This window comes from Takifugu flavidus, chromosome 5 (assembly GCF_003711565.1).
Source record: "Takifugu flavidus isolate HTHZ2018 chromosome 5, ASM371156v2, whole genome shotgun sequence".
Taxonomy (NCBI): Eukaryota; Metazoa; Chordata; class Actinopteri; order Tetraodontiformes; family Tetraodontidae; genus Takifugu; species Takifugu flavidus.
Genome location: NC_079524.1, coordinates 3,783,534 through 3,802,540, shown reverse-complemented (window position 1 = coordinate 3,802,540; position 19,007 = coordinate 3,783,534). Strand labels below are relative to the sequence as shown.

Here is a 19,007-nt window from a genome sequence, read left to right as displayed (position 1 = left end):
GAAATGCAGATATTGCGTAGTTCTGGGAAAATGTTCAAAGCCTCGGCGCAGCTAACTGGAACTGAAGCGTGTTTATGAGATAGGATGCAGAACTCAAGAACAAAGGCATCGAACTGTCATACATGATCAAAGAGAACAACATCAATTGTTTCTCTTTTATTTTAAATAAATGATTCAACTACCAGAATTGAATAAATGGAGTCTCCTTGATTTTGGTGCTTGATACATGCATGCATACATTCATACATGCATACATTAGCACGCACACACACACACACACACTTACATACAGTTATTGACAGATGCAGGAGGACCTTTTGAAAACACGCTGCTGCCACCTGCCGGTGAGTTACACTAATATTTTTGTAAAAATGTTCAAGCAGTAAAAGTGTTCACCAACGCAGCTTCCCGACTGTTGTAAACAACGATTCTAAGGACGATTGTGAGGTCGCACACCTGTGCTGCTAAGACAGGACAGAATTTTGGGTGCTCTGGACCGGGGAGTCAGTGAGGGATATGGCGCCATCTTGTGGCGACACTGGCGCGAACGTATTAAATACTGTACATCGATACTGTGGTTATAAGAAGAAAAGCAATATTATTACACTTGGAAATGAGCGTTTCAACACTAAACTACCATCAGACTCTTAAACTGTGTTAAGCAGCATGTGTCCATTATTCTCTGTGCAGGGAGGCTCGAGACAAGCGTCTAAGCGTTGGCAGCTTTTATCGATGGGATACTGTCAAGATGTCAACACAAATTTAAGCAATTTATAGCAAACATCAACCATGGGGGAAACAACTACTGTCCACCCAGCCTGGAAGAACTGCAACAAAACGCAATATAACATGAAACAGAGAGCAAAGCATTAAACGTTTTAAGTTAAAACTGCTACTTGTCTGTCTCTTGCTTGTCATAATATTCAACTTTTAATTATCACGTGTTCCCTGAAGTCAGTGGTGAACGTGAGTGCACGTTTTTGGTTTTTACTTTACTTCGCTTTAAACTGCTGTGGTTTCTTCTGGCTCTGCAGCAAACTAAAACCCCAGTCTGCGGACCGGAACCGAAACAGACAGAAACGGGCTGAAGAATGTGGAAGAAGTCTCGAGCTAAATTCAAATCTAGATAACACAAGAAAAAGCATCAGTAAAATGCAACAAGCTTTCAAGATATCCACAGAAAAAGAGGGATAACATTTTATACTACTTCCGCATCACATTTGCACCATAACATTTACATGACTGATTTACTCAATCAATAATGTGCATCAATAATCTAATCTGGGTATTACATACATCCATTACATACATCCGGATTACGTGCACGCATTTTGGAGCCCAAACATTACAAGTCAAAGGGAACTGGGCCTGTTTAACAAAGAAGGAATCCTTCTTATCTTCCAATGTTGTAGGCGCAATCGAGACTAAAAGTTGGGCCAAACTTTTTAAAATTACTATTTAATCACGTGATCAGACGGTCCCCAACCCCCTCTCCTACTACCGAGAGGAGTCTGTGCGCTCACGGATGGGGGTGAAATGGAGAGAGAGAGAGAGAGAGAGAGAGAGAGAGAGAGAGAGAGAGAGAGAGAGAGAGATGGGAGGGGAAAGTTAAAGAGAGGCGGGTGGAGAGCAGCCAGAGGGGAAATGTTAGCCCTCTTCCCTTCGCCGACTTTAAAGATTCACTTGTAGATTCCTGGAATCTCTGACATCGCGCAGCCGAGCCAGGACGCGCGGCTCCAAAGACCAGACGCACGGGTAAGAAGACGCCCCGCTCGGCGCTTTATATCGACCACGGGTCCTCCGATGGGTCCAGATGAGGGGAGGGCGGAGGTGGACGGCTGAGAGCCGAGGTTGGAGTTTGAGCTGGAGGAGAAAGAGATCAGCGGCTGTTTCGAACCTGGCGAACTCTCCAAACCAGACAAGGGCGCGCGACAAAGGTGCCAAAAACCCATCCTCGCTCAGCGTGGCTGGAAACTTCAGCTGCACGAATGTCTGTTAGTTTGGCTGTGGGATTGGATTTTTAATCGAATACCAAAAACACTATTTTTCCTCCGGGGTATTTCTTCCTTCTGTAGTTTATGCGAACAGGAAACAGTTGTGCTGATGAGTAATCCCCACATTCTATAGCAAATGACTCAATTAGGCTGGCCATTTACGATCAGAGCATCTGTGACAGATGCGTGGGGGGGTGTCACCAGTGTTTATTAAAACCACTTATAATAATAATAACAATAATAATATTGTAATTCACATTTATGTTGCATTGTCTTAAACCCCACATGCAGCAGTGAAACCCAGAACCAGCATTATTCCTTTAAAAGCTTTTATAAAGTTATCGTCTTCCTTTTCGCAACACAAGTGGGGCAAAGCCAACACCCCTTTACCACAAAGATAAAAAGATAAAAAAAAAAAAAGAGAGATGTTAATCTGGCTTCACTGAGGTTACCAAGCTGATCAAATTGTGCGGAATTAACCCAACGACCGTTTTAACGCCAAACTGCCCATCCATGCCTTCATCTCGAGGGGTACGTTTAAGGTCCAAAGCTTTAGTTCTAGAAGTTGTTTCTATTCACTTTCCTGTTATTCTGCCATTATGGGGGATTTGGTGCTTAGGAACATTTTTTTTGCCCTTATAAAGGGAATGGGACCCCATCTGTTGCAAACGCTGTAGGTTCCCGTGGCCGGCCGACCCAGACGTGACCTCTGGGAGCGCCGACAACTTGAAGGCAACTGATTTGCATATTGTAGAGAAACTAACTGATAGTGTGTCCACACTTCTCAAAAAAGGACACGCATGTGTGGAAATACCTGGGACAGGGCGAGCAGAGGAACAAGACCTTTCCCGGCACCGGAGCGAGTCGTCCGGGTCGATGTCTTTGTTAGCGCGGCAGCCGAGTGGCCGAGACTTTACGGCAGGAGGGGGAGATTATTAAACCGAAAAGGTCAATCAAAATGCCAGGGTCTTATCAGGTAAACTGAGAGGAGGCGTGGCTCTGTGGCCTGAGAGGTCAGGTAAATTATTCAGAGCGTGATTGTCTGGAGCTTTTGGTGCGGCGCCTGGGGCAAGATACTGTATTGTTGCGTCAAAAACCTGTCTGTCTGTCTGTCTGTCTGTCTGTCTGTCTGTCTGTCTGTCTGTCTGTCTGTCTGTCTGTCTGTCTGTCTGTCTGTCTGTGTCTGTCTGTCACCGATGGGCAACAGAGTCAAAGAGGCATTCAAGGGTGTTTTATTGTCCTTTCCTATCTTTGAAAGTGGCGATGAACTTCCAACTTTTTGCTGATAGGAACTCCCAGCAGGTGACAGGAGCAGGATTCCACCCTGGCCGGGTCACACAGAACACACACCATTCACTCACACACTCACACCTGGGGGCAGGCAGAGCCGACCTGTCCTCTTCTCATGGATGCTGAGGGAGTGGGGGCGAGCATGCATGTTGCACAAAATGGGTCGTCTGGAACATCTCGAGCATTGTAGACCTCAGCCACAGATCAGTTTGGTTTGTCAGATGAGCTGTGGTTTGATTTGGGAAGGCTTTATTCATTCTTGTTTGCTGCATGACCCAGATAAAGATTTGATCAACCACATAAAGGTAAACAATAATCGAGCATTTCTTCTCTTTGCACGTGGTTGCCCCCACAGCCGTTGAAGCCACAAGCTTTCACACGTTTCTATAACCGAAACAGGTTTTATAAAATTTGAGAATGAAAAGACTTTTTCTTTTTTTCCGAAAATCCTTCTCACTCATTTCAGCACTGACTTGAGAGGGAAAATATGTAGATATGGTGAAACAAGAGCGTTTCAAAATCTCCTTTTGACAACACCGAGCAAGTAAAAACAAAGTCTGGTTTTACAGGTAAAATCCTGCCCCAGCCTGCAAAATAAATCTTTTTGTGTGAATAATTAACCAAATTATTTGGTCTAGAAAGGAGGGAGTTTGCGCAGAAATGCCAGCTGCAAATTTCAAGTGTAGTTGTTGTTTGACCAAGAAGGCATCGTCCTATTTTGAGTTCGCAGTTGCGATTCTGCAGTTGCACTCAAGGTTTTTGTCCTTCCTTATGTAGCCTTAAAGCTTGAATCTGATTGTACAGCTTGGGTTAGCAGCTATTATTAGCTAGCTGCCTGATAAGACAAGTACCTGTTGAAGGAGATGGAACAGAAGTGATATTCCAGAATTGTAACCAGTTCAAAGTTTTGTCCTTAAGCTACATTTGAAGCATTTTTGCCACGTAGCAGCACAGACATGGAGAGTGCAGCCTTGTTTGTTCATCTTCTAAATGTTTGTAGAAATTCCATAAGGTTTCCATTAAGGTCTTTGTTTACACGGACAGAACAACATCTGTCGCAACCTTGAAGAGCACATCTGCTTTACGCTGAGAAAGGCTCAGCCCATATTGTCTTCTCTCCTTGTTGGCTCTGGCATCCGCCCTTGGTGCCCCCTTGTTTTTAGACCAGTTAGAGAAGTTGGTGGGGAAACAGGCAGAGGTCTGTGGAATCGCACAGCTGCTCCACCTCTTATCGTTTACCGCTGGTCATCGGGTGGAAACTGTTACGCAACAAGTCACACTCCCCCCCACTTGGCCCTGCTCGAGTCTACCGACTAGTTGCCTTAAACTGTTTTCTAAAATCTCTCTGAGAGCCGCTTGGATCCTCGGGAATCTGCCTGCACGCGCACGGAGGGAACGCTTCTGTCTTCATCCGTGGAATGAATGGTCGGTTTTGATAATAGAGCACTGTTGGGTGGAGAAACCAGAGATCACTGATCAGACAAGTCGCCCATTCATCCTGAGTGACCTCTGACCTTTCCAGCCAGTCACAGGTGACTGTGACGCCGGGATACTGTTACTCACCTTTGTTCGGCTGGAATAACATTAATTCCAGTGTTCCAGAGCACTGGCGGCGGGTGTGTGTGTGGTTAAAACACACATTTGTGCGTCTTCCTTTCACCAGGGGCCACACTTAAGCTTCTCTGCTGTTCCAGTTTTAGTAACATCAGACTGGCTCTCATTAGTAAAAGTGGTTTAAGTTAAACCACAACGTGTGCTGACCCACATTGTAGCCACGTATAGCGTTAACACCGAGGGGCCCCGCGCTGCAGCTGCTGCACAGGTGACACGGGTGTAGCGTTGCTGCCCAACGCCTGATGTCATTTGTGATGTCACAAGGTAACAAGTCCACCACTGTCGCTCGCGTGGTCAGAAAGTCTCACCGCGAAGGGGGAACTGGCACGTTCCAGAACAAGCTGGATGGCCCCGACGATGCAGGTTCTGTTGTTATCTTACTCTCGGTGTGTCCGTCATCGCGTCGCCGGTTTTTGCCCCACAGGTGCACCTGTAACAGGAGCAGACTTTCTGATTGGTTATTGCACAGACGGTCAAAAGCGAAGCGATAAATTAATGAAGGCGCACGGGCACAGCAGAAAGGCCGACGCCCCTCTTGTCCGGTCACACGGTGTTTTATTCTCAGTTCCAGGCAGGAGTTTTCAGACCTGAACACCCAGTTCTGATGCTTTCGGTGGAAACACGAGCCCTCACAACAGATACCTCCGGAGGAAACGTGCCTGTAAGCTGCCTCTGCTTCCTCCAGGCCTATGACAACTCCCCCCACCACTGCACATGTTACTGCATTTAAAAAAAAGGGTTTGTTCAGACTCATTTTGTCATTTAAAAAACATTTCCTGTCATTTGGAGAGCGTTCCATATGTGTGTGAGTGGAAAGACCCATCACGTGACGTTCAAAGTTAAAGCCTCGTGAAACGCCCACAATGATCACGTTGACTTTTAGCTTTTCCAGTGTGTAATAAACTGGGTGGTTACATTAGTTGCGAATGAATGGGAGTTTGTTTTCAGTCTGTCGTGGTTTTTTTTCATCAGAGATAATATGTAGCGGGTGGTCACCAGCGTGCCTCTGTGTCTATCTGAGATACAATGTTTACAGTTGGATACGCCCCCCCAAAAAAGATGTGGACAGACCCCTTGTGTAACAACATGTGTGTGTTCAGAGCCTTGGCATTCCACTTAAAACACACACATTCCTCAATCAACACATGTGGTGGGTATTTATAGCTCCAGCGCTGATGTCACCTTGGAAACCAATGATGGGGGCGGTGCCTGAAAAAAAGTAGCCCCTCTTTCTGTCTGGGGATCCTCGATGTGGACCAGAGAAAGAAGTTTTCTGTGCCTGCGACTGGTGGGCACTTTATGAATTCCAAAAAAAGGAAAACAGACGGCGGACATCAATCCTCGTGACTGACCAGCTGTTTCCAGACATGGGCGGGTTTTTAGTGGCTTTTTTAGTGTTTTGGGACCGGTTGCTGACATTTTAGTTTCACATTCCTCCGCTTTCCACTCCTGCTTTTGGCCACCTTCCAATCCTTTCACGTGTCCCAATCAGTCTGCATCACGTTTGGAAATGTTAGAACACGTTCTGGAGGAGGGGAAAGATTTATGGAGATAATAACAACCGATGGGTCTTGCTGGACGCAGCGGCATCGAGGTGTGATCACAGTCCAGGGGTCTTCGTTATAAAACAAGCTCAGCCCTAAAATGGCAGAACTCACAGCAAATATCACAGGCGCTACTTTTAGACCCTTTAATTGCTCATTTCCTTCATGATCTTTCATGATCCTTCATGATCTCTCCACCTGTGTTGTCATCTCACCACTGGGTGTTTCCTAATTCTTGCGCAATTAAAATGAATGTTATTACATTTTTGTGGCTCTGCCTTTTCTCTGCTACACATTATCTCACGGGGAGGGGCTCCGCGCGTCAGGACCACCAGCCCTCGATGGGGACGATGGCTGGGGGAATCACTGGCTTCTCCCTACATGGCAAAAGTATTAAGAGGCTGGATGGCTGATGTAAACCTGAAGTCAGAACTCCGATACTGGGAGCAGAAGTGAAGACAGGAGTTCTCTCTTCTGTCTCCCCGCATAGTTCGCCTCACAGGTCACATTTTCACTTCCCAGAGTCTCCCCTGTTCCCAGGGACAAACAAAGCTTCTACTGTCCCTTCTTTAAATACTACAGGCATGAATTCAGAAGCAACCGTGCTGCTGTTTAAATCAACACGATACTTGACCTCGTAGAGCTGATGATCCACTCTAAATCCGCCTCCGTGAAACTCTTTTCTGTCCTTCTTTCTAGACTGATATGATGGACAGATAGCAGGAGGACGAAGAGAAGATGTCATTCTTTGGCATGAACTGGGGTCAGAGAAAAGAAAGAGGTGAGTTCTGCAGGTTGATACCGAACCAGAATAATGATTAAAAACTCATTTGGTTGTTGTTTAACTTCCTCAGTGGATTGCAAGGAAGTGCAAAAGGGAGCTGCTCACATATGCAAAAACAGGAATAAAGCATCACTGGGTTAAAAAAAATCTAATTCCTGTTAATAAAGTTCAACAAAAACATGTACTATGTAAAGGATTTCAAATGTTGTGTATAAATACACACTTGTTTCCTGTTGGTCAGCTCAGTCAAAGGAACATGATCTAACTACACACTGATAGCTGCAAGTCAAATTTTCTTTTCCTCTTTTAAAGAGGTGGAGAGGAAGATCCGCGCCAACGACCGCGAGTACAACCTCTCGTTTAAATATGCAGTAAGTATCCACGTGTATCTTTGCATTCCAAGCAGGTATCAACAGGCGAGGGGAGTCTCAAAATAAATGAAAAATAAAAGGGATTTTATTCCCTAGTGCTTCATGTCTACCCTATCTCAAGATAGAATTCCAATAGTATACTTGTGATTAAAACAAGCGTGTTGGTAGTGTGATGTGACAAGTCTGTATAATATTTAATAATCATTCCTGAGGGGAAAATGGTGGATGCAATAAGATTCCGTGTCCCACTTATTTATTCAAACAACTGGCAGGAAACCGGCTGCTTTATATCACATTAAGACAGATGACACGAGTTGAGCCAACGGTTTGTCAGATAGCTTCTGTTGCTCTATTTTGTTCTCTGTATAAACCTCATATTTATCACAAGGCAGATACAGTCTTATTTATACTGAGGTTATCACACACGTTTAAATATTTGAGTTGGAACATTTGTTAGGAATGCTTGTTATCACGTTACCAAGATACAGTACTGCTCATTTTTATTTTAGTTATTTCCTGATTCTGTTAACATCAAACTAAATATTTATCCTTGATCACTGTAACACAAATCTGATCACAAATCTGGTAATCCTGGACTGCTTGGCCACAAGCAAGACTTTCTGTTCATTTATGTTCTTTCTGAGTTAGCGGAGCTCTTTGTTCCCACAGAGCTGTAGTATCCACCAAAGATAAGCTTTGAGTTGTCCAGACCTTGAATGTGATTAAACAGTGGCACTTCCTTTTGTAAAGGTGAAATGAGTCAAAACGATCACTGCGTTCATGTTTTGGATCACAGAACATGGATGGAAATCGCCACTGAGAGGTTGAGGAGTACGTGGAAGTGTAGCCATTTGTGTCCAAATTTAAATTTAACAGATGACCTAATTCTGACCGTAGTTATAAAATTAAAAAGGGAAAAAAGATGCATGATGACATCACTTGTACAAACACATGGTTAGCTATGCAGGATGCAGGCACTAGCTTGCTGACATCCGTGTGTACTCAGTAACTACCGTCCCTATGTTCACTCATTAATTAGTGGATCGGTTAAAATAACAAGTTACTTTTCTTTTCCTTTAATTTTCCCTTTTCTTTTCCTTTAATTTTTTAGACAAACGCCATCAAGACCTCCAAGTACAACTTCTTCACCTTCCTACCTCTCAACCTGTTTGAACAGTTCCAGAGGATCGCTAATGCCTACTTCCTGTTTCTGCTGGTGCTTCAGGTAAAGGGCAGCAGCCACGCACGGTTAACAGTAACATGCACGAAACATTAACTCTAGACTCGTCACAGATTTATGTTTCTCTATCAGCACGCTGTAGATCAGTGACAGAACTGGGATTATGTCAGGATTCTTTAGTTATACCGAGGCCACCATCAAGAATATCTGGAGTTTTCAGCTCAAAAAAATATCAAATCGCCCAAAATGCTGTTTGTCCCAATGGAGCCGCACTGACTGAACAGGATGTGGGTGAATCAAGTGTAATGTGCAAGACAGGAAGTTGCCTCATTGTGTGAGAAATAGAAGTTCTTAGACTGATGACCCAGAGGATATCGAAAGAAAAAAGAGGACGAATATTAATTGTGTGTGTGTGTGTGTGTGTGTGTGTGTGTCTGTGTGTGCGTGCCCTCCAGGTGATCCCTCAAATATCCTCGCTGTCCTGGTTCACCACTGTAGTGCCGCTGGTTCTGGTGCTGACGGTCACCGCCGCCAAGGATGCCACAGATGACATCGTAAGCAGTTACATAGTTCATTTAAGATTTATCATAAAACACTCATAGTCATGTTAAATGCCATAAGACTCTAAAAGTAAATAAGAACTGATCACTTTGTTTGCTTTGAATGTTGACCTTTAAGATAAGAGACAGAAAGATTTTTAATCATTTTTAATCAAAGCACCCTTTAGTTTGACCATTTGGGGAGGAATAGATTTCATGCATGAGAATGAGATAATAAAGGGAAATCATGGCAAAAATGATCTCCTGCTGCTATAAATATTTAAAATGTAACTGCAAACGGTTACTGCGAACAGTTCCACGAACCTACAATTTGAAAATGTGGTCATGTAGTTCTCCTTTTGGGGTAATTACATCACATGACAGTTGACACTTATGAAGAAATAAAAATTTCCCGCTTCCATCAGAATATCTGAGCTTCATCAGGAACTTTCAATTCAGTTTTATTTTTTCCTTTTCTTTCATTGCTCCAAAGACTAAGTGTACTTTTAAAACAAAGAAAGGAAAACCACGTGCATGTGTGCGTGCATGTGTGCATGTCCACACCACTAAAAGCCAATTATTGTTGGTTTAAACATTAGCCCTGTGCAGAATAACAGCCCTTTTGTTTGGCTGGGTCGGTGATCTTGAACGCACCTCAACGCCAGACTGCGCCCGTTTCCAGGCTGCGCTCAGGTCGCGTAGCTGCGGCACCAAGGTGCCCGTGCGGCCCCAACCTGGCGGTTAGACTGAAAGCTGTGGATTTCCTCTCGTGCTGCATTTACTAGAACTTCTCATCTTAAACAAATGTTGAGTTCTTTTCAGTTTTCTCTGTTTCCTCTTCAGAACCGCCACAGGAGCGACAACCGCGTCAACAACAGAAAAGTTCAAGTCCTGATTGACAGGAAGTAAGTCTATGGATTTTTTCAAGCGCTGTCTTTGGTGAACAGCACATCTCTGCCACTTGCTGGTGTTCTGCAGGGCCCATTTATCAGAACACTACCAGAATTCTGAAGTCAGTTCTTCACCTCCTGCAGAAGTGGTTTGAATCAGAGTCCTTGTTCTAATATAACTGACATGTTTTGAACGACCTTGCCAGGCCGACAGGATACAGAACACAAGATCCTGCAGCTGCTTCCTGAGGTTACGCTGCTGATTGTATTCAAGGAATAAACAGATGATTTAAAATATGAGAGCATCTGAGATATTTCATAAATGTCAGAACCTTCCAAAATGGGTGCCCATAAACCACTAACACTTGACAACACAACAAATGTATAAAATAAAGCCCAAATGTATAAACTAAAGCCCAAATGTATAAACTAAAGCCCAAATGTATAAACTAAAGCCCGCCAATGGCTCATTTCTGAGATAATATTTCATTCCAAGGATAATTGTCTGTCATTCCTTCCTCTCAGACTACGGAGCGAGAAATGGATGGACGTCCAGGTGGGAGACATCATCAAACTGGAAAACAACCAGTTTGTCACAGTGAGTCAACCACAGTTAAACTATAACTTGACTGGAGTTGGGTTTTTTTTCCTTTCTGGTTTAGTAATCATTGTTCATCTCTGAACAGCATGTGATGGATGAATGTTTGCCCACTAAAAGCTCTTATTATTATAATGTGGCCTCACTCAAAGCTTTTTTCCCCAGTTAATTTGCCATAAACTTTTGCATCTGGCCCTGATGAAGACTTCAGTCCTGACCTCCTCTCTGATTTCAGGCTGACCTTCTGTTGCTCTGCAGCAGTGAACCTCTCAACCTGGTGTACATCGAGACTGCGGAACTGGACGGGTTAGTCTGTTTGAATGAAAAAGAATTCAACTTCAGTTTTGTATTATTCACACCTCTTCTCTTCCTCATTTTTGTCATCGTGTGCTTCTGCTTTTCTGCCTTTCTTCCTCCTCCACTTTTTTTTTTTGCACCCAACATTGACGCAATTTGTCCTTCCCTAGAGAAACAAACCTAAAGGTGAAACAATCCCTGACAGTCACTGGAGACCTGGGGGATGACGTTGAAAAACTGGCAGACTTTAATGGTAAAAACACCCTTGAACCCATTTTTCACTTGGGGTGAGAGGGAAAAACATAAAGTAATGATTAGTTTTATGAGTAACAAATATGAGACATTCAGAATAAAGAGGAATGAGACGCAGAAGAGGAAAGAAGAACCGACAAATGAAAAGTTATTGTCAGATGTTTTTTTTCTCACATAATTCATAACATTATTTTATGTTCCCATCAAGGTGAGGTATGCTGCGAACCGCCCAACAACCGTCTGGACCGGTTTACCGGGACGCTAACGTACTCCGGTCAGAAATACGCTCTGGACAATGAGAAGATTCTTCTGCGTGGCTGCACACTGAGGAACACCGACTGGTGCTTTGGGATGGTGCTGTTTGCAGGTGGGAAATGAGAAAGCACTAACACAAACCAATTTGTCCGTTCCAAATTGATTCGAGGTCTTTGTGGTTTCGATTGGTCCAGGTCAGGAGACAAAGCTTATGCAGAACTGTGGAAAGAGCACGTTCAAAAGGACCAGCATTGACCGTCTGATGAACGTCCTGGTGCTGTGTGTGAGTCTTCAAATTATTCTTGATTTTAGTAACTATCCAATCAAGAAACTGTGGTACAGTTTATGGGTTGTCATGGAGACTATTTCCTTTGAAACAGACAGTAGCTGCCAGAGTAGAACCTATGACCTAGCGTACATGGCCAGTTAGCATTAGCTTTGGTCTTTACCTTCTGAAAACTCTGCCTACAGATTTTTGGATTCCTGGTCCTCATGTGCAGCATCCTGGCAATAGGAAACTACTTCTGGGAAACAAACACAGGCTCCAATTTCACAGCGTTCCTGCCCAGACAGGATGGCAATGATGCCAGTTTGTCCGCCTTCCTCACGTTCTGGTCCTACGTCATCATCCTTAACACCGTGGTGCCCATCTCCCTCTACGTCAGGTACTGTGTGACGTCGGAGAGGTCAATGAAAGTTCAGCAGGGCCGTAAATGTCTCCTACGTCCCTCGGCAGCGTGGAGGTCATCAGGCTGGGGAACAGCTTCTACATCGACTGGGACAGTAACATGTACTACGCGCAGAAGGACACGCCGGCCGAGGCTCGCACCACCACGCTGAACGAGGAGCTGGGCCAGATCAAGTACATCTTCAGCGACAAAACGGGGACGCTCACCCAGAATATCATGACCTTCAACAAGTGCTCCATCAACGGTCGATCGTACGGTGAGATTGAAGGGAACGTTGTCTTCTTTGTTGTATTTCTAATGCTGCTGCCCTCACACAGAGGTGTGATTATTTTAGGGATTGATGATCGCATGTCTCTTTATTTAGGTGATATTTACGACTACATGGGTCAAAGAACAGAAGTCACAGAGGTGAGTTTGATTTTGATGAATTCAGTTCTTCGTCCTCGTCTGTTTACACGTGTGACCGCTTCCTTCCCTGATCTCTCCTATCAGCACACACAGGCGGTGGACTTCTCCTTCAACGCCCTGGCCGACCCCCGTTTCACCTTCCACGATCACGCCCTGGTGGAAGCGGTGAAGCTGGAGAACCCCGAGGTCCACGCCTTCTTCCGACTGCTGGCCCTCTGCCACACCGTCATGGCCGAGGAGAAGAAAGAAGGTGAGCAGAGAAACGACCCACAGGTGTGGCACGTTGCTCTATTTAAAAACTAACAGTTGAAATGGTTTTCCCGCTCCTTCAGGGGAGATTTTCTACCAGGCCCAGTCCCCCGATGAAGGGGCGTTGGTGACGGCGGCCCGTAATTTCGGATTTGTCTTCCGCTCACGCACGCCCGACAGCATCACCATCGTGGAAATGGGAAACCAGCGCAGCTACGAGCTCCTGGCCATCCTGGATTTCAACAATGTTCGCAAGAGGATGTCCGTCATAGGTAGGATCCAAACTGTGGTTTTAATTCATACTTATGGACCTTTTTAGTTTATGTTTACATCTTTATGTTTTGTGTGTGCAGTGCGCAGCCCCGAAGGGAAACTCTCCCTGTACTGTAAAGGTGCTGATACCATCATCTACGAGAGGCTGCACCAGTCCTGCAGCAAACTGATGGATGTCACTACAGAGCACCTTAATGTCAGTAACACCTCAGTGTGTGACTGTGTGTGTGTGTTGTTTGATCATAGATCAAACCTTACTTAAACAAGAAAGGCAATTTATGATGACAAATATCTACTATATGTGTTGTCTTTACAGGAGTTTGCCGGGGATGGCCTGCGGACCCTGGCACTGGCCTACAAGGATCTGGATGAGGAGTATTTTAACCAATGGAAACAGCGCCATCATGAGGCCAGCACCGAGCTGGAGGACCGAGAAAGAAAATTGGATCAGCTGTATGAGGAGATAGAGATGGATCTCCTGGTAGGGCAGGATGCTCACCTTGTGAATATTGACTGGATTATGCACGTTCCTGTGGAACGCTCATCTTTCTACGGTCGCTCTTGCAGCTGCTGGGAGCGACGGCCATAGAAGACAAGTTACAGGACAAAGTACCGGAGACGATTGAGCTGCTCTCCAAAGCCGACATCAAAATCTGGGTTCTGACTGGCGACAAGCAAGGTACAGTTAGCTTCGAGACATAGAAACAACCTCTAAATCACCTCTCGATTACTTACGTGCCCGTGTCGTAATAAACTGCAGAAACTGCAGAAAACATCGGCTACGCCTGTAACTTACTTTGCGAGGAGATGAATGACGTCTTCATCATCTCAAGCAACTCGCCCGAGGAAGTAAGACAGGATCTGAGGTCAGACGGTCATTTTCAGAAATTCATTATGAAATATTTTCAATCATATCTCTGTGTTTATGCATACGCCTATTTCCCTTTGTGGCACAGGAATGCAAGGACCTCCATGAAACCAAACACAGCAGAGGATTCAGTGTTTCTGCCGGAAGGGAGCGTGAAAACAATCGCAGACGAGGTGGCAAATGGAGAGTATGGACTGGTTATCAATGGACACAGCCTGGTACGCCTCAGGAAGTTCACTGGCTTCTCTCACTGGTCATAATCCTGGTGAAAATCCTTCAGTGTGAAGATGCTGATATTCAAATCTGTTGTGTGACTCCCACCTAAGGCGTATGCCCTGGATCAGAGCATGGAGCTGGAGTTTTTGAAGACGGCGTGCATGTGCAAGGCGGTAATCTGCTGCAGGGTCACTCCTCTGCAGAAGGCTCAGGTGGTGGAGTTGGTCAAGAAGTACAAGAAGGCCGTCACACTGGCTATAGGAGACGGAGCCAATGATGTCAGCATGATCAAAGGTACCTGCAGTCGACTCTTATAAGAACACCGTCTGGCTTCAGTAGGTACAAGGAATTGAAGTTATTTCAACCAATCAGGTTCATCTGCTCTATTTCTCCCCTCTGTTGGACAAAAAATGGAATAAAAATGAAGCAGGAGTATCTTAAACACATTGAAATATCCTCCATAAACAAACGTCTTCGATCATTCCAGGTTTTTTTTTAAACCCAGTGATAACAAAGCACCCATTTCCTGTTTTTGTCCACCCAGCGGCTCATATAGGCGTGGGCATCTCAGGTCAGGAGGGCATGCAGGCTGTGCTGTCCAGTGACTACTCCTTTGCTCAGTTCCGCTTTTTGCAGCGGCTTCTGCTGGTGCACGGCCGCTGGTCCTATCTGCGCATGTGCAAGTTCCTGCGCTACTTTTTCTACAAGAACTTCACCTTCACCTTTGTCCACTTCTGGTTCGCCTTCTTCTGTGGCTTCTCTGCACAGGTAAGAGCATTCATTGAAGGAAGCTCTCAGTAATTCTACTACATGCTCTATTGATACTCTATTTAACTCTGTTTCCAGACAGTCTACGATCAATGGTTCATAACACTCTACAATCTGATGTACACAGCGCTACCTGTACTAGGAATGGGCCTTTTTGACCAGGTACCATTTATTTTCTGACTCAAGTGTGTTGAACTAATAATAATAATCAGGTAGCCAGCTTTTAAACGTCTCTTTTAAACGAGGAAATATTGCGTTGGAGAATCCAATGACACCAAACAGATTTAATTTTTCTGAGTGAGGTGCGATGAGCGGTCATAACAGGTCTCCCCCTGCTGGTCAGGATGTGAACGACGCTTGGAGTTTCCAGCATCCTGAGCTCTACATTCCCGGTCAAATCAACCTGTACTTCAGCAAGAAGGCCTTCTTCAAATGTGCTCTCCACGGCGGCTACAGCTCCTTAGTGCTGTTCTTTATCCCTTACGCAGCCCTGTACGATACGATGAGGGATGACGGTAAGGACGTGGCCGACTATCAGTCCTTTGCCCTCCTCACTCAGACATGTCTCCTGTTCGCTGTCAGCATCCAGGTATGCTGGCTCTCCCCTGTTGTTATTGTCAGAATGGAAATAATGGCTAGACTTTTAGAATGTGCTTTGTCATTGTCTGCAGTTGGGGCTGGAGATGTCATACTGGACAGCGGTGAACACGTTGTTTCTGTTGGGAAGTCTGGCCATGTACTTCGTGGTCACATTCACGATGTACAGTAATGGCTTATTTCTCACGTTGCCGCGGGCCTTCGCTTTCATAGGTGAGCGGTCAAACGCCAACAAGGCACCGCAGAGAAAATTGATGTACAAGTCAATCAGGATGTCAACGCTATAAGTGTTGTGTCACAATTGCGACTTCAGGATTGTGCGTGTGTGTGTGTTTGTTTTTTCAGGGTCAGCCAGAAATTCTCTGAGCCAACCCAGCATTTGGCTGTCGATCCTGCTCACCTCCATCCTGTGTGTTCTTCCTGTTGTTACCTACCGGTTTCTGTCCATTAGACTCTGTCCCTCTGTCAACGAAAAGGTACAGTCGAAATGCTTAAACGCGCAAACACGCACACGTACACGCACGTACAACCGGCACATGCTACTCTTATTGTCGCTTTTTGTCCAAACCTATAGGTGATGCGCAAAGTGAGACAGGCCAAAGCAACGCCTCCTCCTCCAACTCGACGCCGGCAGATCCGCCGCACCAGCTCCCGTCGCTCAGGCTACGCCTTCTCGCACGCGCAGGGCTACGGAGACCTGGTGACATCGGGCAGGTTCCTGCGGCGTAACGCCGTGTCTCGAGCTTCAGGATTGGCCCACATCGGTCGTACCACGACGGGATTCAGCCCCATGGGACGGTCCGCTGGATACAGCCCCACGGGGCGCCTCCAAAACGCCAAGACGCCAGACGTGGAGGTGACATCTCTGCAGATGTACAGGAGTTTTACAGATCACGCCCTTTGACCTTCAGGAGGTGTTTGAAAAAGAGACGGGAGATGAAAACCTGACAAATACAAAGTGCCTTAGAGACTGTAACCGTGGGGAAGTTCATCCACTCAGTCGCCCAAGAGCCGGTGACTTTATGGTTTCGCCACTCTGTCGATCATGATTGTATGAAACCTGCATTTGAAGGAGCGGTTGTCAGAAATCTGAGTGATTCAGAGGATCACTATGTTTACAAACTACCCAGATGTTCTGAGCTGGGAGTCCCAACCTTTGTACAGGGGACATCACTAAAAGCGCCAACTTGCGAAAACCTGTTTTTATTTTCTAATTCTATTTTGATATCTTGTTGGAAGCTGCATTAGCAGACTGCACTTTGGCTTCCACGCATGGCAGCAGCAGCAGGAAAAGGGCAGCATACGTTTGTATTGGGTTAACCTTGTGGCCTTGGTAATAGGATATATTGGAGCAGCAATTCACAGCCTGGAAATCCTGCAAAAAATCACCAACAACAGGCCTGGTGATTTATCTCACCACTGCTGGAATAATAATTTAAGATGTATTATATTATGTAATTTAAAAAGTGCCTTTACGTCATTTAACAATTCATTCCCTCCCTGTAACTATCAGTCAAATGGATTAGTGCTAATAATGCTAATCCCAATGTGCACATTAAGGAAGCATTTCTAAGTATAAAATAACCAAAAAATCAACACTAATTCTAAACAGTAACAGTAAAGGTTAAAAAATGTTGTTAAAGGTTCTTTTAGAAGTTCCTCAAACTGTCTAATAGTTAATAGTTGTCACTTGTAATCACTTGTTGAATAAATTAGTACAGTAGGGATTTTCTGACAGAATATTTCCTAAAGGCTCATTAAATGAACGCTTCATATCAGATTTGCCATCTGCCCTCTAGTTTTGAAGAACCCCCTTAAATATTTATAAATATCTCATTTTATACCTTGATTGTTCAGTATCAATTAATGCTCTTTTTTATGCATGTCCAGAGCAGCAGCTTTAGCCGTGTTCATACCTGCAACCATAACTCCCATTATCACGCTCAGAAAGCCTTTTTGTTGCTGCGTGCGAGCAAAAATCCTGATCGTTCTGTTGTTTTTTTGTTTTTTTTAAGCGAATTATAGTTCACTTTTAAAATCAATCAATAAATAGATAGGGAAATTTTTCATTAAAAATCCTGTATTTACAATAGCAACTTGCTATATTTTAAAATCCTATAATCTTCCTGAAGGAACCACATTTATGACAAAAAAAGGGATCTGTGGTATTGCATCATAGAGGAGCAACATTGGGGGAAAAATGTTTACATAATGGATCGTTTTGATCCGTCTCACACACTTCAAATGTTAAAAAAATAAAATAAAATAAAATGCAGCTCTTGAAATGCCATGTTTGTTTCATTACAACTTGAATATCCATCCATTGTCCATCATGTTTAATTATGAATATTATTGTGGTTTTGAGGATAGGAAGTGAAATGGGGAGGAACTTCAAATAGAATTTGTTCCTTAATAAATCCAATAATCACTTGTACTTTGTTTTCTATATTTCATGGTGATAATGGTTATGCCAGCGCTAAATGTAATTGTTAAATTTAAATAGTTCTAATCAAATGCAAGAATCTGTAAAGTATGACAGTCATCTGTAAAAATTGACCAAAATTACACAACTGGGGTCACTTTTTTCTCTTTTTTTATGATTTTGTCTGCAGAATGTTCCTATATAAGAATTATTCGGACAAAGGCTGACGCTGGAGGTCAGTGCAGTGATGCCGGTTTGCACCACTGACAGCACATTTGTAATTTATTGTAATTGTTCTTTTTTAATGCAAGATCTTCTCAATCATTGAATTTTTGTAATACTTGTGAGCTGCGTGACTGTACAATGTTTTTGTATTTCGAGTCCAGGTGTATCTAGGCCAGTTTCACACACACTCATGGAATGTTGGTGTAAATATGAGCCCTCAATTCTTTGCTGTTTGATTCATTTATTTTAAAAAACATTCCCCCAAACAAGTGACAGTTACAGTATCCTTGAGCTTTTATTTGTATGTTTTGGTACTGTCCCATATACATAAAAGAATTATAAAATGAATGAAACTGCAAACATTTTATACGTATTTGTTGTGTTTTTTTAAGAACTCTTGTGGTTTGTGTATTTTATACTGAATAAAATTTCTACTGCACTAAAAGAATATAAAGTTAGGTGTCCTTTAATATGATGTTTAATTTCTGATACTCGTATTTGTCTCTTTTCGTGATTTGACTACATTTTTTAACAAGTGCACCTGTTAATATGAAGACTTGATGAGGTCAAGTATTGCGGCGTTCCTGACCAGCAGGTGGCGCACTCACATTTATCGTGTCATCTATGGCTCACCAGACATTTATTTATGTAATCTATAAATATAATCTATAATGCAATAATTAG

At 44.0% G+C, this 19,007-nt stretch overlaps 1 protein-coding gene across 3 annotated transcripts; it reads left to right on the top strand.

The window, feature by feature from the left end:
* The first annotated feature begins 1,602 nt into the window (after positions 1 to 1,602).
* LOC130525418 (probable phospholipid-transporting ATPase IM) lies at positions 1,603 to 18,777 on the top strand. Of its 3 annotated transcripts, none has more exons than XR_008950484.1 (28): positions 1,603 to 1,755; positions 7,142 to 7,223; positions 7,539 to 7,597; positions 8,709 to 8,822; positions 9,233 to 9,331; positions 10,160 to 10,221; positions 10,732 to 10,804; positions 11,040 to 11,110; positions 11,272 to 11,354; positions 11,562 to 11,720; positions 11,803 to 11,891; positions 12,080 to 12,273; positions 12,345 to 12,553; positions 12,662 to 12,705; positions 12,790 to 12,955; positions 13,038 to 13,226; positions 13,308 to 13,423; positions 13,544 to 13,708; positions 13,795 to 13,906; positions 13,988 to 14,093; positions 14,184 to 14,313; positions 14,422 to 14,605; positions 14,856 to 15,079; positions 15,158 to 15,241; positions 15,423 to 15,594; positions 15,751 to 15,889; positions 16,022 to 16,152; positions 16,251 to 16,280. XR_008950484.1 is itself a non-coding variant. In XM_057032175.1 (28 exons), exons 2-28 carry the CDS (start codon positions 7,181 to 7,183, stop codon positions 16,578 to 16,580), a joined length of 3,621 nt encoding a protein of 1,206 aa, XP_056888155.1. In that variant the 5' UTR covers positions 1,603 to 1,755; positions 7,142 to 7,180; the 3' UTR covers positions 16,581 to 18,777. The 3 variants fall into 3 exon arrangements, 2 of the variants coding, with proteins under 2 accessions (XP_056888155.1, XP_056888156.1); XM_057032175.1 differs by having other exon boundaries at positions 15,423 to 15,668; positions 16,251 to 18,777; XM_057032176.1 differs by having other exon boundaries at positions 1,691 to 1,937; positions 15,423 to 15,668; positions 16,251 to 18,777.
* Positions 18,778 to 19,007: the final 230 nt, after the last annotated feature.

Excerpts from the sequence above, each read along its gene's own strand:
- LOC130525418 (XM_057032175.1), top strand. The coding sequence starts at position 7,181 with ATGTCATTCTTTGGCATGAACTGGGGTCAGAGAAAAGAAAGAG. Across the intron at positions 14,314-14,421 it reads TTATCAATGGACACAGCCTG|GCGTATGCCCTGGATCAGAG; the intron begins GTACGCCTCAGG and ends CTCCCACCTAAG. Across the intron at positions 15,080-15,157 it reads TCTGTGGCTTCTCTGCACAG|ACAGTCTACGATCAATGGTT; the intron begins GTAAGAGCATTC and ends CTCTGTTTCCAG.